Source organism: Acanthisitta chloris, unplaced genomic scaffold, assembly GCF_000695815.1.
Source record: "Acanthisitta chloris isolate BGI_N310 unplaced genomic scaffold, ASM69581v1 scaffold38107, whole genome shotgun sequence".
Taxonomy (NCBI): Eukaryota; Metazoa; Chordata; class Aves; order Passeriformes; family Acanthisittidae; genus Acanthisitta; species Acanthisitta chloris.
Genome location: NW_008683904.1, coordinates 4,128 through 30,219, shown reverse-complemented (window position 1 = coordinate 30,219; position 26,092 = coordinate 4,128). Strand labels below are relative to the sequence as shown.

At 45.3% G+C, this 26,092-nt stretch overlaps 2 protein-coding genes across 3 annotated transcripts; one reads left to right on the top strand and one right to left on the bottom strand.

The window, feature by feature from the left end:
• The first annotated feature begins 24 nt into the window (after positions 1 to 24).
• POLR3H (polymerase (RNA) III (DNA directed) polypeptide H (22.9kD)) lies at positions 25 to 6,442 on the top strand. 2 transcript variants are annotated; one of them, XM_009079096.1, is made up of 6 exons: positions 25 to 136; positions 1,358 to 1,454; positions 3,175 to 3,261; positions 4,255 to 4,318; positions 4,957 to 5,164; positions 5,655 to 6,442. In XM_009079096.1, the coding sequence occupies exons 1-6, from the start codon at positions 26 to 28 to the stop codon at positions 5,706 to 5,708; spliced, it is 621 nt and encodes a 206-aa protein (XP_009077344.1). In that variant the 5' UTR covers position 25; the 3' UTR covers positions 5,709 to 6,442. The 2 variants fall into 2 exon arrangements, with proteins under 2 accessions (XP_009077344.1, XP_009077345.1); XM_009079097.1 differs by lacking the exon at positions 3,175 to 3,261 and having other exon boundaries at positions 26 to 136; positions 5,655 to 6,261.
• A 1,216-nt stretch (positions 6,443 to 7,658) lies between these two features.
• On the bottom strand, positions 7,659 to 25,274 carry ACO2 (aconitase 2, mitochondrial; the record flags this gene model as incomplete). The annotated part of the gene is made up of 17 exons (XM_009079098.1): positions 7,659 to 8,162; positions 8,583 to 8,704; positions 9,016 to 9,148; positions 9,962 to 10,153; positions 12,153 to 12,308; positions 12,531 to 12,653; positions 12,851 to 12,962; positions 14,246 to 14,319; positions 15,359 to 15,516; positions 16,617 to 16,722; positions 17,004 to 17,095; positions 17,335 to 17,439; positions 18,738 to 18,888; positions 19,105 to 19,263; positions 21,177 to 21,269; positions 23,740 to 23,998; positions 25,086 to 25,274. Coding segments are annotated over 17 exons (2,362 nt in total), but the record flags the coding sequence as incomplete, so codon positions are not given.
• Positions 25,275 to 26,092: the final 818 nt, after the last annotated feature.

Here is a 26,092-nt window from a genome sequence, read left to right as displayed (position 1 = left end):
CCCTCCCTCCCTCCCGCCGGCCGTCATGTTTGTCCTGGTCGAGATGACTGACACCGTGAGAATTCCGCCCTGGCAGTTTGAACGGAAACTGAACGAATCCATTGCTGAAGAGCTAAACAAGAAATTGGCCAATAAGGTAACGCACGGGTCCCGCACAGGGGGATGGATGTCACGCGTCCCCGCGCGGCGCTGCCTTTCGCTGCTGCCTCAGGAGGGGCGTGGGGGAGGTGTCGGGATGGGAGAGATGGGAACACCATCCCCAGCCACTGTAAACGAAGACACAGCCACGTATCACCTCAAAGGGGACTTCTTTCTCCTGGCTGATGCTGTCATGGCAAGATACTGAGACGCCACGTGGGGCAGAGAAGCGTGGAAGAGAAGCGAGAGCAGCTCCTGGTCTGTGTGTGTAGAGGAGCAATCCACAGTGCAGCCTGGAAAACAGAGGCCAACTAATCCAGCCAGTGGACTAGTAAATCTGTAAAACTGTAAACTGTAAAAAAAGACTATATAAATACATGTAGAACAGTAATACCGGAAGAGAAATGAAGGAATTAGTACCTGATTTGGTCTGTGCTTAGCAATTGAAATCCAGTGTGGCAGTCAGAAGTTTGGTGCAGCATATAAAAAGTGTTCTGTTCTAGACCAGGAGGACATAGTTTCCTTGTGCAGCCCTAGGGCTGTGATTAGCATATGGCTTTCAACACAGGGAAAGTGCAAATCTCAAAACTCAGCTGTGAATGTGGAGGGAGCTCAAAAGAGCAACCTGAAGTGATCATGGGTTCTGAGTAGCAGATTATGCAGACAGGTTATGAAAAGCAAAAGTCTTCCCTCATCTGCTGATGACTGGTAGTTCCCTCAAATTTTGTAGGCAGTGAAGTTGTCTCAGAAGCAGCAGAGAACCAAAATTTCACTTTGTCTCTCCCCATAGCTAACACAATTTAAGACAAAGGCAAGCCTAAAGGCTTCTGAGAGTGTAACTCTAGCAGAAAGTGTGTTTAGCCTCTGGACAAGCTGTGGGGCTGGTGAGTGATGTCTGTGGGGAGCTGTTCACTACCTTGGCAGATCAAGTTCTCTCACCACTGACAGTTTCCCCAAGGGTTTCTGTTTGTATCAGTGCTCTTCCCAGTGTCAATGGAAAACATGTGCTCTCATGACAAATAAGTTTGGGGTTCCCCTGCACTGCAGTGTGGTCAGGCCTAGGGCTGTGTGTGTACCAAACCAGCCTCCTTCCCACCTTGCCACTCTTGCTGCCTTTTGAAAAGGTGTGCAGAGCGTATGAATTTGATGATTTGCTTGATTTAACCTGATGGGTTGCTCGAGTTACTGCTTTTAAATTGCTTTTTTTTCCTTTGAGCAGGTGGTGTACAATGTTGGCCTCTGCATCTGTTTGTATGACATCACGAAGCTGGAAGACTCATACATATTTCCTGGGGATGGAGCGTCACATACCAAAGGTATGTGATTGTCCTCAGCTGTCTAATTTTGCAGGAGGTTAATTAATGATCTGGAAATGTAAACTCAGTTCAGTTGTTAGGGAAAGTAACAGCACCCTGCTTGAGTGGGGAGGTGTCTTGCCCCTGGCAGGGGGCTGGGACTAGATGATCTGTAAGGTCCATTCCAACCCCTAAAGGTTCTATGATGCTGTGAAAAGTCTCTTCTCTTCTTCACATTTTTTGGGTACAAATACAGGTTCAAATAGCCAGTCCTGCTTTCCTTTTCCAGCAGCACATCTCTGTTCTACAATCAGAGCCATAGGTGTGGGGTAAGGAAGGGGTTATTTTAGCTGAAAATTGGACAGTCCACCAATTGAACAATCCACCAATTGGACATCACATAGAAAATAAGTTGTAATAATTGTTCTGCATTTTTCCAGATTTCTATTTCTTTTTGAAGCTTATTTTTCCTAGATAGAATGTTGAAACCTGTTTCTACATGTAACAAATGCACAGCATTTGATGCTCTTATCTTAGCTGGAAGTTTTACATCTTTCTTGAAACTTGGACAGATCTGGTTCAGCTTACATGTCTAGTGATTTATATTTTTTTGCCTTTAATAAGAAACGACTAATTTCTTTACTTTGACTTTTGGCAAATACGAATAAAATCTGGAAGTAAGTGCATGAAAGCAAAGTTCATACTTGTTCAAAGTTAAAATAAGTGCTTTTAAACTGGTAAGAAATGCATTTTTCTAGTTTTAGTTTTCAGTGTGGAAGCTTAGGTTAAGCAAATGAAATGTTTCCTATTAGAAGGGAACTGCACTGTCTGTATGTGGCTCCCCCTGTCTAAATTTTAACTCCAATAAAACTCACTCCTTGCAAATAAAAGCTTCTCTAATGCTGAAGGAGGATGTCAGGCTTTCCTGCTTGCTTTAATCTCTGTTCATCTTCTGAACTTTGAATTACTCCTTGAACTGAAACAAGAGAATATATTCTCTCTGAGCTTGGGGAAAAAAGTGCCTTCAGAATCTGGGGTAGCACTGGGATAAATCCTGCTGTGTCTGGTAATAACTCTGTCTTTAATGCACTGTCTGATGTTATGTAAGAGAGGAGCACTGAGTGTGAGCAGCTAAAAGATGTTAAACTGCTCATAAGCATTGTTTGGCTGAGATTGTCTTAGTATAGCATCCTTGTAATTATAAATGCCGAGTTGTTAGTTAGAAACGTTTTACCTAACCTGAAGGAAAAATCCAGTTATGTTAGAGAATCTTATTTGTTCTGATAAGATTTGATTTGAAATATTTCATTCAAAGAAAATACAGCATTGGTGACAAAGATAAAAGGAGCAGAAGCATTACAAGAAAGTGTAATTTCAATTGATGCTCTTGGCCTCGAAGCATTGTGCAGGAATGTTCCCATCGTAACTTAAGCAGAGGCTCTGGTCCCTGTTCTCCTTCTTACACTTCAGTTCTGTGAACTTCAGCTCCTGCAAGACTGAAGAGCTGAGAGCAGGACACTGCTGATCAGTTCCTGTCAGAATTCATACCAACCAGTTAGGAATCAGAACTCTCATCCCCTTTTTTTATGTCTAATCAGTGCCTGTAAATAAATCATAAAAGCAACTAAGTGTTTTAGAGGGCACGTACGGATGCGGGATTTTATTTTAATGGCTGCCACCCTGTGGAAGGAGTACAGTTTACTGACATGGACATAACCTCAATGATCTGTTTTCTTTCAAGTGCATTTCCGCTACGTGGTCTTCCATCCGTTCCTGGATGAGATTCTGATTGGACAGATTAAGAGCTGCAGTCAGGACGGCGTCCACGGTAAGCCACAGCTCCTGACATTAGGGACACGTGAGCTGCAGAGCTCTTGGCTCTGTTGAACTGCTGTGATTTCAGGTGGAATGATGCTGTCTGTAGGCTGGTTCAAGGCTATTCCTGGCTTCTTGTGCTGCTCTAACCTGAGGGTGGTGGGTAGCTCAACCCTGGCAGCTTCCCCTGCCCTTGGTGATTTTGTGTGTACTCCCCTTGCTTTTGTCAGTGATGTGCATGCCCAGGAAGAACAGGCAAATCCATCTGGAGCCTAGACTGCATTTGTTTTCTTGCTTCAGTTAACAGAACTTGGCTTTTTCAAAGTGGAACTATTGGCTTGTGTTGGTCTGATGTAGCTTCCCTATAGCTCTGTGCAAATCCACGATCGTTTCTTGTACCTGAAAACATGGCAAGGAAACGTCTTTGTGAGCACAAAGTGCTGCCAGAGTCATGGAATACATAATTGATGAGTTGCTTTCCTTTCTTGTAGGAGTCTTCCAAGCAAACAAGCTCCTCTGCTCAGTTGTTAAATTAGGACAATAAGATTACCTTGGCTGTATTTGTTGCTGAGTTTGGGCATGGTCTGTTCTCTGATAAAACTCAACCTCCTGAAATCTCAAGGGGGAGGTGGGGGCTGTTCTGTCTTTGTGTTGGTCTTTATTTAACACATTACATCTGTGATTTCTAAGCTCTTTTCTGTCACAGACCTCTATAGCATCTGACTCATTTCTTGGAACACTTTCATTTCCATTCCCACTCCAAACAACCTTTTCCTTTCCCAGCGGGCATGAAGACTGTGCCCTCTGTTGCTGTATGTACTTTCAGCTGGGTGGTTGCTTTGCTGCCAACTGAAATTGAACATTGTGTCTCAAAGAATAATTCCTGCATAATCCCAATGTCCTTCCTGAAAGAGGAAGGAGAATGAGTCTAGAAATGCATTTCAGGAATTGCTGTGGTCATTCGCAAAGGATTGTTTCAGTCTTAATCAAATTCTTTTCTCCGCAGTTTCTATTGGATTCTTTGACGATATTGTCATCCCACCAGAATCCCTGCAGCAGCCAGCTAAGTTGTATCCTTTGATCACCTTTGATAACTTTACTACTTCATTTCAAAAGATTGTGCAGTGCTGGCCCAACAGGCATTCACCACTGCAACAATGAAGGTGCTCAGCGGCAGAGGCTAAGCCCTTGTGTCGGGCAAGTCCCACAGACTGTTATCACAGCTAGACAGGCCTCACGCTCATTAGGTTTTGCAGGATCATTGTGCCTGCTGATAGGAATGAATGGCAGTGTCCCCTGAACAGCCCAGTTGTAATCCCTGCCTCTAGTCTTGGCTGCTGCTGAAGATAGAATGCAGGTTTTCCCACATCATGTAATGTCTAGATACATGGTGTGTCTGATGCACTTCAGTGTGGTAGGCAAGGTTGTCTTGGGTTTAGGGGTGTTTGCTTGTTTGGGGGTTTTTCTGTTACTGGGTGGTTTTAGGGGTGGGATAACCCCAACTCTCCCCAGCAGTGTACACCTTAAAGCAGGAAAATCAGAAAGAAGATGGGTGTTGGGCTGCACAGTCATGACCTGGGACATCACATTGTAGTTTGAGAAATAGCTGTGAGAGGGCTTTGCATCGAGTCCGTTCTCAGAACTGTCAGAGTATGATCCGTCAGGCAGAATACTGACTGTTTCCATCCTTAATCCTTGGCATGGCCAGTGATGAAGCAGAGCAGGTGTGGGTGTGGGAATATGAGACAGAAGAAGGGGCCCATGACCTTTACATGGACATTGGGGAGGAGATTCGCTTCCGAGTCATGGACGAGACGTTTGTCGATACATCACCGACAGGTCCGAGCTCTGCAGAGGCTTCCACTTCAAATGCCACAGAAGAAGTCCAGAAGAAAGAGGCACCCTACACTCTTGTGGTAACTATGTGCATTAACTCATGCAGCCTTGTGAATGTTGTGGTTTATTCAGTGTCTAACATAGCATCCCTTTCCCAAGGAACTGATGGCTCTAAGCTGACTGAAGCAGAGAGAGTCACAAAATGAAAGGGGTGGAAAAGGGGACAAATGGGATTGTTCTTGTGGTTGCTCTGTGTTTGCTGAGTGTTTTCATTGGAACACTTTGTGGTGGTTGTTGGAGTTTCCCCTGGGAGGCTGATTGAGAGCAGACTGTGGATGCAGGATGTGCGGGTAGGAGTGACCGTATGAAGAGCACAGTTCTGGGAGAAGCACATCAAGGTTTATGCAGCAGCTGAACAGTCTTTCCTTGCAGTGTTGTGGCATAAGACCCACAATGTATGAGAAGGGTGGATCTGAACCAGTGAGAGCTGTGTTCACATCTCAGAGGGGAGAGATTTTACATGCCTATGCAGTTTACAAGTGCACACTCTTCTCTTCTCTCTGTGAACAGGGATCAATCAGCGAGCCAGGCCTGGGCCTCCTGTCGTGGTGGACAAACAGTTAGCTGCCATCAGAGCCTGCTCCACAGAAAGTCTTTCCAGTGGATGTTTGGGGGATAACGGGATCCTGCTGGTGCTCATTGCTCCTCTGAAGCTGGATGAGAAATTAGACCTGCCATTGTTTGTTTCCCCTTCAGCTTCCAACCTGCCAGAGAGAGACAGTCACTTTCAAGAAATGTCTTTACTGATCGGCAGAAGTGAATTTACAGGCACAAAAAGCCTTGAGCACAGCAGCAACAAATTCAGCCGGAGCTTTTGTCTCCTGCCCTGGAGGGAAAACTGGGGAGGTCTTTACTTGTCTGAATTAAGAAGGGAGTTGACTTCAGTGAGTGGAAGCAGAAGAGAATGCCTGTCAAGGCATCCTGCTTCCTTGGGCTGAGAGCTTGAGAGAGAAACCTGCCCTTTTTTTAACAGGAAACAAAGAAGAGACAGCAAAAGACTAGAGTTAGTAGAGGTGTGGTACTCTGGAGACTTGGAAAATGCTGCTACTGGGAGAACAGTGGAGGTGGTGGTAATGTTTTCCTAAGAATGAAAACTTCACCCATGGACGAAGTCAGCCAAAAAGAACTGGAATGACAGTAGTTTACCCCAAAGTAACTGAGGCTCGGAGAAAATGACCACTGTGGAAAGCTACAGGCTGCTTATTGTGCTGAATGAAATTGCTTTATTGGGTGGGCTCCATTTATGTAGAATGAGCTAAACTTCGCAGGAGTTTGACTGAAAATATGTAATTACAAACTGAAACAGACCAAGGCTGCTTTGAGCAAGCTAAATCCTTGTTTGGTGGGGGGTATGTTAATACTATAAATGGAATAAATAGTAAAAAAACCACACAGCCTGCCTTCCTGTACAATTTGTGGGGAAACTATTAGCTTCCTGCCTAGCAGGAAGAAAACAGTTGCCTCCTGCAGTTTAGCTACTTGGATTTCAAGGCAGAGAGTGTTGAGACCAATGCTCTGCTCCACACTAACAGCCAATGACAAACAATTGCCATCACCCTCCCTGACAGCAGTACAAGGAAAGAGGGGAACAAAACAGTGAGTAAAATCTATGCAGGGCCCATTGCCAAGAGAGTGATGTTGCACATAATTACAAAGCCAGCCACGTTTGGCAGGAAGGGGCTGTAATTCCCTGGGATAGTGGGTCTGCTTAACCTCCAACTGCAAAAACAAAGCCTGAGTCACCAGCGCCCTCCCTGCAGCAGCATTAAAACCCCTCAATTCTGAACTGTTATTCCCGGTGCATTGCCCTAACTAAAAGGGAGCCTAGAATACTTTAGGCTCACATAGTAACTGAGGTCCACCCGTGCAGACAATAAGCTTACTGAATGCCACCTACAGAGCAGTAGTGCTCAGACATACAACCATCCAGCTGTGGTGGAACAAACTGCCCGCAGAAACCTCTGTTTGTGGAGGTGGGAATTTGGGTGAAACAAGTGGGGATTCCACACAGGCAGCTCTGGGGTAGTAGCAGGGCAGGAGGAAAAGTCCGGGTACCTACAAGGAGCTGTTTTACACAGCTGCCATTTCACGGGGTCAGAGCTCCCAGGAGTGTAGCGAGGTGGTAGCTGTGTGGCTGTGTGTACTGTTCTAATGAGATACTCCTCAACATCCCTCTCCTGTTGTTAAGTTGTGCTTGAAGAAACTATTTTAATGCACAGTGCTTGCCAAGCAGATAAATGAGCTGCTCTTTGCAAGTTTGTCATTTTTGCAGTAGTGGCACTGTTGCCCTGGACAGGAATATAGTGTGAAAGGTGGTGATGGTCACAAGTGTAGCCTCCAGCAGGTTAATGGCAAGGGTTAACCATGCAAAACAGCTCTGAAGGCTCTTTTTTTTAAACCATGTGAAGTTCTTGGTTTGTTGGGGTTTTTTCCTCCATCTAGCAATGACTTACTCAAAGTTATATCCCACCCTCCCAGCAACAGTGACAGGACGATAAATACAATAACACAGCAGAAGAGATGGTCACATTCTTTATTTTCGTTTTAAGTCTTTAGCCATCAGTAAAGTGAATGGGCAGAAAACAACCAACCCAGCAGACAAACCCACCTTAGCTGGTTATTTCCAAATATAAATAACTGTGGGACAACTGAGACTGAGCCAAAATAGAAAAAGGGAGCTGGGGAATTTAAAAGACAAAAGTAAGCCTAGCTGCACTCCCTTTTCATAGTGTCAGTGAAGAGGAAGTACCACAACAAAAAGGAAGCTATGGTTACATTTGATCAGACATTTATTCCAACAGTAGGCATGGAATTGCACTTTCATGAAAATGCAAAAGCTGAATCGAGTCCAGTGCACTGGGGCATTGTGCGCACTTAGCTTTATTTCTGCTGCAGCTCCTTCATTCTGTTCAGGGCACTGCCAGCCTGGAACCACTCAATCTGCGACTCATTGAAGGTGTGGTTCAGCATGATTGTTTCCTGGCTCCCATTGGGATGCTTGATGATGCATTTCAGAGGCTAAAGGAAGAAGACAGCTTTTATTTTCCCCTTCTGTTTCACAGGAGCAAGCTAACTGAAGCTTCTCACCAGAAAACTCCTACATGTTTTTAAAGGGCTGAGAAGGGAAAACTGTACCTCAAGGTAGGTCTTAACATAAAAGTGAGGTTGCAGGTCCTTCTGGGGAACCTTCATGCTTAAGTCAACAAGTCCAGGAATGTAGACTGTTGTATGAGGGCTTCTTGCAACCATTCAGCACAACACAGGCTGATCCTGACCTGCCCTCTGGCCCCCCAGACCCCTGTGCCTCGCCTGGCTGGCAGGCAGCACTGCCCATTGGTGCCAGAGCTGCCTCAGGCCCCAGGCACACAGCTTCCCCACTGTCCCTGTCAGTGGCACATCCCTGCCCCCAAGGCCAGGCCAGGACACTTGGGCAGTTACCTTTCCAGGTGCAAAGTCTGCCAGCCCCACGATGCTTAGCTTGTCCACAGGATGAATCTTGTTGTAGTCTGCTGGATCAGCGAAAGTGAGAGGCAGTAGACCTTGTTTCTTCAGATTGGTTTCTGCAGAGAACAAACCACCAATCATGCTTGTAAGATGGCACTGCAGGGAAGCAGGACTACCTTCTGGCTGCCCAGGGCTTCTCAGAGCAGTATTCCAGCACCAGTTACTATTTTTGTGGCAAAACCAGCACATGTTTGTGGCCTATCTAAGGCACTATGCAGCAGGGGCCCTGATAGGAGGGACACTGCCATCTGTCAGCAGGTAGGGCTCATGCCTGGAGATGTTGAGCCCTGGGGCAAGGTACACACACCGTGTCCACCCAAACCAAACACATCCTGTCTACACACATCACAGGGGAAGTGCAGCTCACCGTGGATCCTGGCAAAGCTCTTGGTGATGATGACCCTTCCTCCCAAGTGACGTGGCTCCAATGCTGCGTGCTCCCGGCTTGATCCCTCACCGTAGTTTTCATCCCCAATAACTGCCCATTTGACACCCATTTTCTGTGACAAAAGATATAGATTTACATTTCTGCAGCCACTCAAGTGAGGACTTAATAAGTACCCACCCACACACAATTTCAGCTCTACACTGACACCGCTGTGCTGTGACACCTGCTCCCAGAAGGCTCCCTTTGGTTCTGAGAAAGGAGAGAAACAAAGGAATTAAGGTGATTCACAGTGGATAGGCACTGCTATCCTTCACTGACAGGGCTGAGGAGGACTGCCCTTGGGACGCAGAGCAAATCCTTTCCTTCCTTTCCCTGCCACCTCTCCTTCCATGGTCCTGTGCCAGACCAGCGTTCACACCAGGCATGACCTCTGCTCTAATTCTAGAAGGGATATGGAAAATTTTAACTTCTCTCTACTGGAAGAGCCAATCTGAGAGAACTGCCAAGTTGTCCAGAGGGTAAAAGGTCATTTCTTGGGATTCTAAGCCAAGTGTTAAAAGAATAAATGGGGTAAGATTATAGTTTAAATAAACATTAAGACTAGTCACAGGTGAGACATTCCAGAAGGCAAGATTTAGTTACAGTCTGATGACACCCATACAGAGCCTAATTCTCCTCTTTTGTCTATGATTTCTGGTCCTCTCTTGAATCACAAGATCCTCCCCCCCTTCCCTTTAGCAAATAGGGACAGAATCTCCTACAGGAACTGCAATCATCAGAGTAAGTACCAAGAAAAAGCCTCAGCATTGAATGAATTCACAGCTGCTGCTATTTAAGAGCAGGAGGATGAGATCCTCATTCTTGGCACAGACTGCCCAAAGCATAAACATCCTCTTAAAATAGATGTGTCGGGGGAACATCTCACCTTGTAGTAACGGGCTGTGTCTGGGACTGGGCCAAATTCCTGGGTTAATGCATTCCTGACAGAGTTGGCTTTGCCATTTTCAATGTTGATGGCACCGATGAGGAGGTTGTTGGAGATGTTGTCCAGATGGCCACGGAACTTGAGCCACGGTCCGGCTGCAGAAATATGGTCAGTGGTGCATTTCCCTTTTACCTAAAGGGTAGTAGCAGAGAAGAATGTCTTGGGATGTAGCCATGCACTTGACCCTTCCTCAACACTTTTAATTGTGAAGGATTAATTGGGGGGAATAGTCAATACTCCAGAGGGCTGTGGAAGAACCTCAATAGGTTGAAGAGATGGGCAGAGAAGAACTGTCTGAAGTTCAACAAAGGCAAATGCAGGGTCCTGCACCTGGGGAAGAATAACTACATGCACCAGTACAGGCTGGGGGCTGACCTGCTGGAAAGCAGCTTTGCAGAGAAAGACCTGGGGGTCCTGGTGGCCAACATGCTGTCCATGAGCCAACAGTGTGCCCTTGTGGCCAAGAAGGCCAATTGTGTCCTGGGGTGCATTAGGGAGAGCATTGCCAGCAGGTCAAGGGAGGTGATCCTGTCTCTCTACTCAGCTCTCATGAGGCCACATCTGGAGCAATGTGCACAATTCTGGGCTCCTCAGTACAAGAGAGATATGGAGCTCCTGAAGCAGGTCCGGCAGAGGGCAACAAACAGGGTTAAGGGACTGGAGCATCTCTCTTACGAGGAAAGGCTGAAGGAGCTGGGTCTGGTCTGCTCAGTCTTGAGAACTGAGTGGGGACCTCATCAGTGTCTATAAGTATCTGAAGCCAGGGTGTCAAGAGGATGGAGCCAGGCTCTTCTCAGTGGTGCCAAGCAAAACGACAAGAGGTGACAGGCAGAAACTGATGCATAAAAAGTTCCACCTGAATATGAGGAACAACTTCTTTACTGTCAGGTGACTGAGCACTGGAACAGATTGCCCAGAGGTTGTGGAGTCTCTCTCCTTCACTGGAAATATTCAGGAACCATCTGGACATAATCCTGAGCCATGCACCCTAGGTGACCGACCCTGCCTTGTTCCAACCCAGACCACGTGATCCACTGTGGTCCCTACCAACCTTACCCATTCTGCGATAATCATGTCTGTTTTTAAAGGCACAAACCTAAGACAAACACATCTGTTACGGAATCAAGGCACTCTAAGGCAGAACACAAAGGTCATTCTGCATGCTTTGGGTAGGGAGAACACCCCATTCCAAAGAGTAAATTACAAAACTTAGCTTAGCCATGACACCTCCTGCCATGTCCTCACTTCCCTCAGCACCAGGTTGTTCGGTCACAAAAAGCAATTAAGCCCTTCCTACTACAGCTCAGCCTCACTGCTAGGGGACTTTTAACCAAGTGTTATCCTCTTAAGTTTCCAGACTGCACATAAGCCTTCTCAGCTTGTAAGAACAGAATTCCCAACCTGAGATAATGGCCTTCAAACCAGTGAGTCGCAAAGTGCTTGCAAAGGAACTGCCTGTGTCAAAAACTTAAATGCAGCTCAGTATAGCCCTTCAACTCTCTGCCACTGAGAATCAGGAATGTTCCTAAAGGTCAGTTCCCAAGGGATTGCATTTCAGAACCCATCAGTGTATCAACTGAAGTCTTCATCCTGTTAACTCACCTCGGGCAGTGAGGAGAAACCCATATCTCTAATAAAAGACCAAAATGCAATGTTTAACTATTGGGAAACAATTTCTCTTTCTATAAAAAGGGAAGAGAACAGACACACAGATGGATGAGAAGTTTCCAGTGACCTCATTTCAGACAAAATGAATCTTAAACCAGTCAGGTATTAGAGATGCTAATTAAAGAACCCATCTACCTTTCCACTGCAGGTTATAACTGGGACAAATTCTGCAGACTGCATGGTATGGGTAGGATCATATTACACAGTATAACAAGCTTCATTTTTCATGGCATTAGCTAACCACTAGCCCAAAAGAGAAAAGTCTTAGTTATAACAGGAAGAAGTATCAGAAGTAAACACCTGGAAGAATGGAAGGCCCCTGCTTCACTTTCCATAACAATATGGTTATGGGGAAGGAATCACAGATAGTTCAAAGGCACATTAAAAGCTTCTAGCAGTTGATGTGCAAAACCCTGTTCGAGCAGACCTGTCATAGCCAGTGTTCCCTCACTTCACTCCTGACCTTGATGAGGATCAGCATGTCTTCTAGATCCTTGCCATCCCACTTATCAAAGGGCTCAAGAAGCTGGAGGCGCTGGCTGGTGGGGCTCACATCCACATGCTGCCCACTGCCATCCTTGGGAGGGTACTGATATGTGTCCTGGCCTGGGTCAAAGTCCTTCCAAAAAAGAAAGGAAAATGATCAGCTTCAGCCACTCCCAACAGCACATGAAGAGAACAAGCCAATACAGGCAACTGCACCCCTTTTAGCTCTAATACCACGTGTCAAGAAGAGGTCAGTGCATAAAAGCTCCCCCAGTACATATAAGGCACTACTAGTGTCAGGTCTTCCCTCCCTCCACCTCCAGACCAAACAGTTCATAGTATCAGAATCAGTTACCAGCTTGGGCAGCTCATCTGCGTCAGGTGCCTCTAGTTTAAACTTCTTCCCATCTGCTCCTGTCAGGAAATCTGTCTCAGGGTTAAATTTTAGTGTGCCAGCAATGGACAGGGCTGTGACAATCTGAAAGAATAAAAAATGACAAATTTCAAGGCATATTCTACCCCCCATCTCTTCATTTAAAAGTCCTACATCTAGCAGTCTCAAAGGCAGCAGCCAAGCTACTGACCAAGCCACACTGGCCCTCTTCTGCAGGCAGAGGAATTGGCTCCCAAGGCATCCTGAACTATTCCATGGCTCCTCCTCTGGCTGTTTCTTACCTCTGGAGAGGTCACAAATGCATGAGTCTCTGGATTGGCGTCGTTGCGACCTGTGAAATTCCGGTTGTAGGATGTAACAATTGTGTTTTTCTCTCCTTTCTTGATATCCTTCCTGTGAAATAAGGAAACGTTCATCAGATCCAAATGGAATACTGCTTCTAGATGTCTCACTGCTGAAATCCCCCAGCTTGGTTTTGGCCACAATCAGTATCTGAGCTGGTGCCTGGACATGTTTTCCTTCCTTAAGCACAGACTTAAAACCAAGGGCAGTGCAAACCCAAGACAGACACACTGGTTCTTGGAATAGTTTTCTGTGCTGGTTTGAGCTGAAGTAGAGTTAACTTCCTTCACAGTGGCTAGTATGGGGCCCTGTTTGGGTTTTGTGCAGAACACAGAGTTGATAATGCAGAGATGTTTTTGTTGTTGCTCAGCAGAGCTTACACAGAGCCAAGGCCTTTGCTGCTTTCCGTACTGCCACGCTGGCAAGGAAGTTGGGGATGCATGGGAGACTGGGAGGAGACACAGCTGGGACAGGTGACCCAAACTGACCAAAGGGATATTCCATACCATATGACATCATGTTCAGTATATAAGGTGGGAGGAAGAAGGAGGAAGGGGGGACATCTGGAGTGATGGTGTTTGTCTTCCCAAGGAACCGTTACGTGTGATAGGGCCCTGCTCTCCTGGAGGTGCTGAACACCTCCTGTCTGTGGGAAGCAGTGAATTAATTCCTTGTTTTGCTTTGCTTGTGTGTGCAGCTTTTGCTTTCTCTATTAAACTGCCTTTATCTCTACCCATGAGTTTTTGTAGCTTTTACCCTTCTGATTCGCTCCCCCATCCCGTTGGTAGGGGAGTGTGTGAGTGGCTGCCTGGTGTTAGGTGGCTGGCTGGGGTTAAACCACGACATTTTCACAGCCCATGTTGTGCACTGGTGAACTGTCTAAACACCAAGCAACAAAACTAAATGCATTGCCTTTGGACATCCCTTCATCAGCAGTCATAAAGCAACATGAGAATGTGTCTCCCATCCCTTCCATTGGGAATTTTCCTTTCTGCCACTCCAGTGATTGAAGTTGGACCAATTCAGTTTTCCTATTTTAAAAGGACCATACAGACTCCAGTCCACCCTTTCACAGATCACATCTCTCCCCACTTTTTTCCTACTACGAAAAGCCTCCAGAATGTGTCCATCCTGCAGCTTCATTCATCTAAAGGCTCAATATAAATCTGAAGTCTCTCTTTTCTCTTCCTCCAGTGCACAGACAGCTAAGGCCGAAGTGTTTTAAAGCATTTAATTCCCAATGTGTTGCATTTACGCTCAGATCTGGCTTCACAGAGCACTTTAGGAGCTAAGGAAAGATACAAAGTTAGAGTGAGATCTGTCTTTCACTTTACCTGTCCCACTGGCCAATGCATGGCCCACAGGCGTTGGCAAGAACCAGCCCTCCAACTTGTCGCAGGATTTCCGCCTGGGGGCAGAGAGCAACTGTGTTATTGATAGAAAGTCTGGAATAGGTTTCTGGGGCTGCTGTCTCAGGGGAAGGACACTAACAGAAAGCACCAAGCCTGAGAAAATTCCCCTCCTCCTTTCAGTTTTGAATCACTGTTATGAATACATGGGGTTTGATCCCAGTAAGGCTGTAAGTTAATGCTGGGGAAGAACACAGGATGACTTGCCATGATGTTCCTATTCTCAGCTTGAGCAATCCAGCTACTCACAGATATTTGACTGAAGGGCAGTGTCTGGTCTGATTAATATCGTACAGACTTCATGTACAGAGAGAACTGGTGACAGTGCAGACAAGCATGTGTGCCTGCTAGGTCCACTCAGCAAGCCACTCAGTTAAGGGGGCAGCTATGAAGGAAATGTATGACTGTGGACTTGGTTGGAGGAGCCATTAGCATTGGCTGGACATACTCACATGCAAAGATTTGGTCCCTACACTGTCACGGCATCTAATATTTACTACATAGTAAAACTAATTAAAACATCATTTTCTGCACAGAAAAGGGGAGAAAGTAGGTGATGGATCTTCTACAGAAACACTCCTTTTAAATCAAATACAAGTTTTGCCATAAGTTTGGTCTAAATTAGGAGCCACCTTCCAACAAAAGGGGCTTGCTCACACCCTAAGCTATTCCTAAAGGAGAAAATTGGATCGCAGGTGGGTACTAGTCCTTTGCCAGTCATGGCCAACTACAGAATCCCAGGAACATGAGGCATCCCTTGCTATGCATACTGTTATCTCCTCAGGGGCCCAGTTCCTGATAACTGTCTCAGCTCTGTTAAGTTCCAACCCTGTTCTTACATGCCCAGGTAGTAAAGACATCAGGTCAAATGATGGCAGGACCCACAGGCATAGCAGCACAAGGCTAGTTACTACATCAGCACCTCCAGCAATAAGACAAAGTGTAAGAGGCTTCCATTAGTTACCTCTGGACCCCTGAGTACTGTGTTGAAGAGTTTAACCTGTCCTGTTTGGAAGCGTGAAGAGCAGCCATACTCACATAACCGTCTCTTTCAATGGTGGCACGGATCTGCTCTGAGCCTGGAGTGATCGTGAATTTGGACTTGCACTTCAGTCCATGTGCTAGTGCCTGTTTTGCCACCGCTGCAGAGCGTCCCATGTCCTCATAGCTGGAGTTAGTGCAGCTGCCAATCAAGCCTGTGGAGTTGGACAGAAACAGAGAGGTGGTTACTCCAGACCCAGTACTAGGAAGCTTCTCCTTGACCTCTCAGCAGAAAAAACAAGGGACAACCACCTTTTCTGCTGACAAGGAATCTGAAAGGGTTTCAGGTACTAATACTGCCAAGCCTCCCAGCAATATACTGTGGTCATAAGCAAGCCCTTTTCCAGCTTTGAAGGTTGCACAGTCAGGACACACTACCCAGTCACTAGCCTGGTTATTGTTTTACAAGATCTGAATGTCACCTGCTTGCACTTTGGTTAAGCAAATTAATGGAGAAAGGTATTGTTCCACAAAGATGGAAAAGGCTTCAAATCAAGATGGCAAGAAATAGAGGAAATAACAAAAAGAAAGCATCCTTCATTACAGTATGAAGACCACATGAAGACATACTGTACCATCCTGACAGCATTCTAGTGCTACCCAGCAAAAAAGTTTTGTTTCGGTTACAGCTGCTCTAACTTTATCCTGTTTGTAACGCTGGCAAATAATACATTTCCCACCTGGGATGTGGTTTTACAATGTATTTTGCATTCTTTTCATTCTCCCAGTGAGCAACAGTTGAGAAGCCAGCTCACAGGTTACCATCCCAGAGGTGAGTACATCAATTTCCAATCCTACTTTTTAGGACAGCAAGTACTAACTTTACTATATCCCGAGAGCTCAACAGCCAACTGCTGGGAGGGCTGACAGTCATGCTCCTCACAGATCTCTGCAACAGACAAATCCATGCCAAAGACTTTTGTTAAAAGTGCTCTTCAACAGGTAACATTGCTCCTGTCAACCCAATCATTCAAAAGTTTCAAAAAAGAAAAAAAAAAAAGAAAAAAGGTCTGCCAATTGAGATTAAAATCCCTCCTACTATCCCAGATCTCATCCCACACTCCTGGCCCAGGTGGAGAGAGTAGCTCCCAGCAAATTCACACAGCCATGAAGAAATGACACCACACCAAAGTGAAAGGACATACAGCAGCAATGAAAAGACCGGATGCCAAGCTATGTGACCAACTGCTTATCCCAAGACAGCAACATTTATGCCACAAGCATGAAGGCAGAGGAAAGAGCAAATGCTACCCACCAACTCTGATATCAACAGGCCAGCCCTCCTTTTCTGCTACAGCACCAATATCTGACACGGGGTGCGCCAGGTCTGGTGTGAAAGGTCCATTGATATGCGGTTTCAGCTTTAAGAAATAGTGACAAAGTCAGAAATTACAGTAGCAAAGAATAACCCCAAAACACAGCAGCAAATCATTTCCTTTCATAGCTCTATCTGGAAGCTGTTTAAATGGGATTCTCCTACACAAACACTGGAACAGGAGCTGTCAGTGAAGTAGACATGAGTGTATCTTACATGTTCTACCACAGTGCCAGGGGTGTTGGATCAAACTCCCAGCTTGGCCCTCATTCACACAAAGCAGTCACATCACAGCATCCAAGATGGCAAGAAGAAAGGATGCCTTACCTCACTGAGGTTGATTTCTATCACCTGGTCATATTGACAACCAGGATCCGGTACCAAGTGTTGCTTGAATTCATCTGCCAGTGCAGCTATATCTGGAATAAGAAAGAAGGGAAATCTGAGGAGTGCTGCAAATATGAGGAAAAGAAAAAGGCTGGAACAGGGAGTTCACCATATATTTCCCCCACCACTTCATCTAGACTCTGCTTGTAGCAGATGACTTACATGACCATATGAGGTCAGAAGTCACATCAGACACCATTGTAAAAGGATGCTGCTCCCAGATTACATCTTTACATGAACCCATACTCCTACCCACTTCAAACCCCCTTACCAGCTCGCCCAGTCTTGTCCAGGTATTTCTTCATGCGTGAACTGTAAGGGAAGATGGACGTGGTAGCTCCGATTTCAGCCCCCATGTTACAGATTGTTGCCATGCCTAGAGAAGTGGCAGAAGAGAGCATGGGATCAGTGAGAAAGTCCAAGGCCATCCAAAAGTCCGTACGTGGAAAAGACAGCAGAGACAAGAGAGACAAGAGCATTAGCCACAGAAACCTAAGTCCACAGTCAAGACGACCGGACAACATACTGGTTGGCTCACCCCTAATGTTTCTGATCAATACAGTGCCTGTGACCAGACCTTTCTGCAAGGAAGGAGCCAAAAGTTACAATGATTCTTGCAGATACTGGAAGGGCTGACACGGAACCCCTATCTACACTGAGCACTAAAACATTTACAGCTGTGAGCAGTGTTTCTGCCAGCTGCAATGTGTGTCCTGTCCTTTCCTACCATCTCATTTACCTTTACTGGAGGAGCCAGACATTTATGAGAAATTTCAAGGGTCAAATAAAATGCTTCCAGTGACAGAACACAATAAAAACCCTCAAGTATTTGCTCATGGCACTGGGATCAGCCATGTTTTCAAGGACACAGCAGTGAGGCTGCAGAAGCTGCTGTTTTACATTTAACGAGCTAGGAGCAGGTATCACAGGTCAAGTTCCTCTGACTTCACAGAAGAAAAATCCCACACTGCTCTCAGTTTGTAAAACCAAATATTCCAAGTTGTAGCCAAGTCATGCCAGCTGAGAGAAGCCCAGCCTGAAAGCTGCACTTCAAGCCAAGGGAAGGGACAGTTCTTGCAATTTGCTCCTAACTAGCACACTACAGAGAACTACAATTTTTGCTGGTTCAAATTCAGCACCCAAGACCCACAATTAGCTAGTATACAACTGCACATTACAAACTGCTGATTTCTGGTCTGTCTCTGCTCACCCTGCTTTTCTAGAAAGCTTTTTGTTTAGCAGCTGTCACACATATGCTTCCTTTAACCTGTTTCTTTTCTCTATCCATAGCCTATTTTAGGCTGAAATTAAAATGTCATCCTTTATCTCTGACATCTCCACCCTCTAAGTAAACACTGGAATACCTCCACCCTTGCTCTTATCCTGCTGCACCATCTTACAGAATTCTTCACAATTAACCATTCTGTGTTCTCAAAGTCCCAAGAAGATTTAAGGGAGAGTGGCCACTTTTTTCACTGAGAGGGAATGCCATCTGTTATGCCACTCTCCCCCACTCTCCCAGTTTGCCATGCAAGTATCACTGGGCCAGGCCACGGGAGAACATTCAGTACTTCCTGCCTGCTTCCTTCCCAACCTGCCTGATTCCTTCCCAACCTCCAGAGACAATTCAACACCCAACAATCCACTCACATAAAGAGGTTTGTGTTGTCTTACCTGTGCAAGAGATAGAATCCACTCCTGGCCCGAAGTATTCAATGATGGCACCTGTCCCACCCTTGACAGTGAGGACACCAGCCACTTTCAGGATCACATCTTTAGGAGAAGTCCAGCCTGAAAGCTTGCCAGTCAGTTTGACACCAATAACCTAAGTAACATTAATGGGGGGGAAAAAAAAAACCCAAACAAACCACCATTAAAAAATACTGACACCACTTCCATTCAGAAAGGTAATGGTATATAGGTCTCCTGGTGGGGGTATGTTCCTTTCAGACTCAAATGGTATATAGGGCCTTATAATACACAATGCTTGAAAAAAAAAATCAATGTTCCCATCAAAGATTAGCATCACTTCTGCTCCTACCTTTGGGCATTTGAGCTCCCAAGGGATTCCTGCCATGACATCCACAGCGTCAGCTCCACCCACACCAATGCAGATTCCTCCCAAGCCACCTCCATTAGGGGTGTGAGAGTCTGTGCCGATCAGCATAACACCAGGGTAAGAGTAATTCTCCAGAATGATCTGAAAATAAAAATGGATTGTTTGCTTGCTTGTTTGTTGGGAAAGGAGCAGGAAGACAGCAGGAAAGAAGACAAGAACAAGAGTTTAGATCAGTTTGTGTTTGTAGATTTCAGAAGCAAGAAAGTAATTGAGTTTGGATTGGAAATTCTCTTCTGTTTCAAACTCCTTGCGGAAGACATCATGACACAGCAAGGTACCAAGTCTCAGCTCTAGGAGCTCTGCCCATCCCAGGATAATAAAAATTAGAAAACAATCTCTATTTTTTTGCTGGAAGAATCCTTCCTTCCTGTTCAGGCTTTTGCTAAAGTGTTGCCTTTGTTAGGGCTCAAGAGTCTGTGCCATAGTCTCTACACCCTTAATCAAGGGCTGAGCAAGTCAGTTCACTTATCCAATGCTAGCAAGACTCTTCATAGCCTTTGTGCTCCCATAGCAGAATACCAACAGGCTCCTCCAATCAATGCTGCCAGCCAAAACCTCATCCCACAGAAGAATCCCTCACCAAGACACCACACAGCTGCCCTTCCCTTATTGCTGCTACTGATTCGTGCAAGACTTTTCAACTAACCGAACCACAAACCCATTCTTTAATGAAAAAAATGAGTTTTGCCTAGTAGCAAAACAGTAGAGAACTCAAACTAATGAACTTCTCACTGCATATGTGCCACACTAACACTACGGACAGCCTCTCTGGAAAGCACATGCATCACAGAAGAACCTGAACAGAACAAGGTGATCCTTTATCAAAAAGGCCAAGGCTTTGCTTTTAGAACTTTCAGCTTGATTTGCTTGTAGCTCACATTAATATATTAGCACAAGAAAGGTCACTTTCAAGGCCTCAAAGTTGGACTCTGGAACTATACGACATGACCAGTTTCTTCCAGGCAGAGAAAGTCAGCCATGAGAAAGCATGTAACCACAGCACGGAGCTGTGTTGCCGTGTGACAGATGTTACAAGTGGTTTCAGTGCACAAATGACCTGAGGTGTTACCCTAATCTTCTGAAGAGCTCACCTGTTGCATCACATTAAGTTAAGGTAACCTTAGGTAACCAACCATTTTGTGGCTAAGAAAACATAGCAGAGAGCTCTTGACTGCACCTAGTCACAAGTTCCCTGCTGACAGGATGCTTACCAGTCATCCATTCTCCTCTCCACTGCTTTTGCTTCATGCTGCTCTTCCAACTTTTTTACTGCCTAAGGCTCAGAGGGACAATGAAAAATGACTACTGGACCCACAAAGCAAATCAACCACAAGCATTAAATTCTGACAGATGTGTTGGGTTTAAAAGACCAAAAAGCCTCTTTAAGTGATCAGTTACCTTGGGACAGACAAATTCTTTTTAGACCCAAGTGGAGTAACAAGAGAACCTCAGACTTGGTAACTGTTTTGCGTTTTATTCAAATTCACACAGCAACTCGTTATGTGTTGCCATTCTTGAGTACTCAAAGTATGCTGCTGTTTGGTGTCCTCATATACTCCTGGTTTTTATGGAACCAAATGCCTACATAATAACCCTAAAAACAGTATGTGCCCAAAGCTGCTTCCTTACCACCAAAAGCAAGCCACATTAACCCTATGCAGCCACTTCATGGCATCACCTTACTGTCCCAATTGTACCACGAGGAGCCAGCCCACAGGCAGTTAAGGTATTTCAGGCTGCTGTGATTCACATGGCATGCTGTTGGCACTACCTAATCACGCCTCAGGTTACAGTTTGACCAAAATAACCTTTAAAAAAACCCACTGCTGTCAAGATAACAGAGAGAGCAAGGAAGAAACCTCACCCACCCCGAGGAAAGCAAGTTGTTTCCCTAAGCTGGTGAAATTCTCTAAGGGTTTGCACTTGAGCTTTCTCCTCACCAGAAAGTAAGAGAGCCACTGCATGTTCAAAGACTGCACACACACACACTTTACCTGGTGAATGATTCCAGACCCAGGTTTCCAGAATCCCACTCCATACTTGGCACCAGCTGTTGCTAGGAAGTTGTACACCTCCTGGTTTATGTCCTATTCACACACAGAAACACAGAGCATTAGTAAGACATTTTGTTCTTCCCTACATCAAGAGCTCATTCAAGCACATTTCCTTTCCTCGCACGTTTGCCTGCAATATGCTCCACAGTTGTGCAGCAGCTGGAAGGAGGTGCACATCACTTTTAAAACCAAAAGGGATTGTTTGACAGAATTGTAACAGGCCATTTAATTTCATCCCACTTGTAGCTGTACTAAAAGAATCTTTTTTAGTGTCCACCTCCAGACAGCACAATTTAAGGAAAACCCTACCAAAAAGGCATTTTAAAAAGTTCTGCTCATTTCTTCTATTCTCAAGGGGTTTTTTTTAACCTGTTTCCCTCGCTTGTTCTAACTCCTTATTCCTTCTCTACCAGGTGTTCCTTTTCCTTTACAGATGCTTTGGAGATATTTCAAACCCCTTAGATAAGCATTTTGGCTTTGTTTTTACAGATTAAGCAGTGGAACTGGAAGTTGCTCACTGCCAGGGGAGTTGGTGGGTGTCATTTCTCATTCTAGCAAGTCCCCTGTTTAAGACTCTCACAATGCTGCCTTTCTTGCTGCACTATCACCATTATTGGTGGAGGTCACACCATGAAAATTGCTTTCTGAGAAAAGCCATGGTTGCCAAGGAAGCATGACACTATTATGTACTGATAGTTCTTGGCAGAGGAGTGGCAGAGTAGATAAGATAAGCACTAGAGGAGAGAGTTTCTTAAAGACTGTTCTCATGCAGCTAAGCTTCAGAATAAAGGGAAATGGGAAACGAGATAATGGAAGAACTGTCTTGCACACATTTGCTGAAGTTTCCCATGAGGCAGCAGCAGTTCTTTAAGCCTTAAGTTTTCCACTGGGAGTCGGGTCACTTCACTCTGTTTGTACATCCCTCCCCCCGTAAAACACGCTGATGTGCCAGGAGCAAATCCAAACCACCCTCTGGCCTGCCAGCATTCATTCTGTGCCAACTGGCAGCATCAGAACCCAGTCAGAAGAAGGCAGGACCTTTACTTGCTCTGCTCAGAGTGGATGGCAAAGGAAGGACTCAGCTCAGCTCAGGGCTGCAGCCAATATAATTGCGCCACAGAGAACAAATGCAGGAATAGGGGAAAGGGGAAGACAGGAGGTGAACAGAAGAAAAGAAACTGTCTGATTTACTAAGTCTCAAAGTCTTAATCGCACAACTTAGGACTGAGACAAACAGAGCAAGAATTCCTCAAATTCACTCCTGAGGGGTGTAAGCTTCTATACTGTGGCCTGAAGGAGAAAGTCAGAAACAGTTACTTCAACATGAGGAGTTTCTCAGAATAGACATGGACTAAAATCTCAAAATACAGCTGACCTCTCAAACTGTTTACGGCTTATAAATTCTGTTATCAACATCCAAGGTGCAATTCCTCCTGCCTCTGACAGTGGACTTAGGCAAAGTCCACTTGGAGTAACAAGATTTCCTTAGCAGATGTACTGTGGTATGCAGGAGAGAGATCAATGTGTCTATATATTACAGAAGCCTCTTTGGAGGAATAAACAGTAAAACAGTGAGCGAGAAATTTTAAAAAGGCAGCAGATCAGCAGTTGGACAAACAGCACTTTGAAATTCCCCAATAAAAAAACCCATCCTCTGTGCTTTTATACCTACATGCATTTATACCCACCCTCACGAGCACTGAAAGCTGCACATGCTTCAGTTATTGCTCTTCAGTTAATCACTAGCAAATGGCTTGGGAAACTCATCTCCCCCTCACAGGATACACTAGTGCAATGCAGAGACATTCAATGAGTCTTTCACAATGCCATACTGCAACAAACTAATCTGTCTTCCTTTTTTCCCCTTTGAAACAGATCTTTTCTCTCTCTTAGCTGAAATGCCTTCTCTCTCCAGAACAGACATGTGATTTGGGCTTCTATCATTAACAGCTCATAACTAGCTTTTCCTACATTCATGGTCCTTTAAACCATGCAATGAATGAATCACAGCTGAAAAACTCCCCAAGGTCCATTTACTCCGTCCCTTTGTTGCATCTGACCTATACACAGAGCTGACCACCACGGGCAATCTGTTACCACGGGCAATCTGTTACCATATCGAATTGTCTCTTCTGCCATGGCTGCAGGGAGAGGACTAGAGGAAATGGCCTTGAGCTGAGACAGGGGAGTCAGATTAGATGTTAGGAAAATTCTTTTTCTCTGTTAGGTGTTTAGGCACTGGAACAGATTGGCCAGGGAAATGGTGGAGTCACCATCCCTGCAAGTGTTTTAAGAGGTTTCTGGATCTGATGGGGGAGGATATGGTTTAGGAGTTACAGGAGAGTGGCAGGTTAATGGTTGGACTTGATGATCTTAGAGGTCTCCTCCAACCTTTATGATTTTATGATTCATGGCTCTCCTTCTGCGAAAAAAAATAAAAGCTCTTCCTTCAACTTGAAGGAGGTTTTCAAACAGAGAGAAGTTAAGCCTCTGTGACAGTGACCTTGGCTCTTCGAAGATCCTGTTCACCACCTGACTGGGCTTCAATGAGGTGATCACAGTGGATGGTGGAAGGCACAGCCACTTTTGGCAGCCCACTGCTGATGAACTGTAGCATTGCCATCTGAGCTGTGGCATCCTGCATGGCCACACGGTCGGGCCGTAAGCGCAGATAGGTCTTGCCCCGCTCAATCTCCTGTTTTGCTGGGTCATCCAGGTGTCCATACACAATCTTCTCAGACAGGGTCAGGGGACGGTCAAGCCTGCAGAGAAAAATTTTAGCATCTGCATCTTGTGTACTTCAACATTTGCCCTTTTAAGTATGTAACAGAATGCTTCCCTATACTGCTCAGACTGTTAAGATGTATTAATGCCCAGAAACTGGCATGTGTTTCTTACTGCACTAAAATATCAACGGGCACATGGCTAAAACAAGGGTTCAGAAAGTTCAAAAGCATGTGAAGTCATTTTATGCTTTCTTTTCTAATCTTCCTACACTGTAAAAGAAACACTGATTCTGCTCATTGCTTGAGTCCTACTTCAGGACAGCAAATGTAGAAGTGAGACAGAGGTCAGACTCAATTCACAAATACCAGATCCCACAGCAAGTACAACTAAGTGGAGTTTCATGACCTCAGACCTTTCATCCTGCAGCTATATCAGTTGAGCAATCTATTTATGTCAGTGGTGAGATCTTCTGAGAAGTAACCAAGTCAAGACAACAACTTGAAATGACAGCTACAGCATTTAACAAAGGACACAAAGACTAAAGGACACATCATACAAACCACTGCCACAGTAAGTGGAGCAGAAATGACAACTTTGCAGGCACACACAAGCCTCCATCAGCAGATTAAGGTCACTGTGTTTACATATGCTATGAATTCCTAAGCCCTCCTTTCCATTCCTAACACCTACAGCAGAACACAGGAGAACATTCACTGGTGAAGCACACAGTGCAGAGGAACATTAGCCTATAATGACCACTGCCCACACACTGCTGCAAGCAAAAGGAAAGGGAGCAAGGGCCAGTGTGAGTCCTCAATGAGGGCATTAAACAAAGAGGACAGCACCCTTTCTGGCACCTCCTCTGCACTGGCCTGGTTCTCTGCATGTTGCAGTGCTTCATCATAAACTTCAACCCTTCCCCCAGTGCCCCACCGCTGTGTGGAGACACTACAACTCATGCTTCACTGCATTTACACCTGCCACTGCTCAAAGCTGCTCTCCCTAGTAAACATGCCCTATGCCAAGGTTCCATGACCATTTTTTCCTCCCCTCCTATCACTGCAGAGCTAAATTCAATATACTGACACACTCCCCCTTCCTTCTTCCCTTCTCCACTCTTACCTCTTACGGACAATATTGATGTTCTTCTCCAGCTTTTCATAGTTTATGTATTCATTGGGTTCAAAGTGGCTCATGGCCACCTTGGCCCGCTGGCACAGCACAGGGGCAACATGGTAGCGTCGTATCCCACTGTTCAAGGCATGCTGAAAAAAGGAGAGTATTAGCACTGGAACCTGGCACAGTAAATTCCTGTAACGAATCCATAAACCAAATGTTTTCTGTTTTTATTACTGGGATTTTACAGGCTGAGGAACAGAAAAACTGCAAAGGTTTTCAAAGGCACCCAATGACCACTTGATCATACAATGATGCATATCATGTTAAACACTGAGACACACCACGTTACCCAGAACAGGTAGCATTCAAAGTATTTTATGTTTTTATTTTTATGGCATCAGACACCTTACACTTGCAAGGGAGAAATCTGCTTTCAGGCAATGCTGAAACAATTCTTATGCAGAGAGCAGTTTGCTACACCTCTGACATATTAGTCATGGTGGAGAAGAACCAGCGCTACTTCCAAAGCAAGCTAACCTCAGGTTTATATCTGCTCACTAGCACTGAGACTACATTGAAGGACTGGCAGGTGACACACAACTTGGGGCTATGCAGACACTCTGTTCCGCCATCACACACTAAGGTTCCTAGGCAGGGTCCCTGCATACAGTTACAAAGCTCATTATGTTTCCACATAAGGTGAGCAGTGTTTCAATGCTAGCTAGAGAGGCTTTGATGTACAAGCCTGGTCTGTGATGTGACACAGAGCGGGAGAAAGGCAAGATGTGGAAAAAACATCAGGTTCACCAACCTGGCTGTGCAGGTCCAGGTGCTATTTACCTCACTCTCACAAAGGCACCCTTACCTTTCCCTTAAGCAAAGCCTTGCACTTACCTCACAAGTGAGTTAACTGCAAGACAGCTGAACTATGCTGTGAGCTGAACACATCAGAAAATGCCAAGGGAAAAAAAAGCCCAGATCTCACTTGGCGGCCTCCAAAGTGAAAGCTT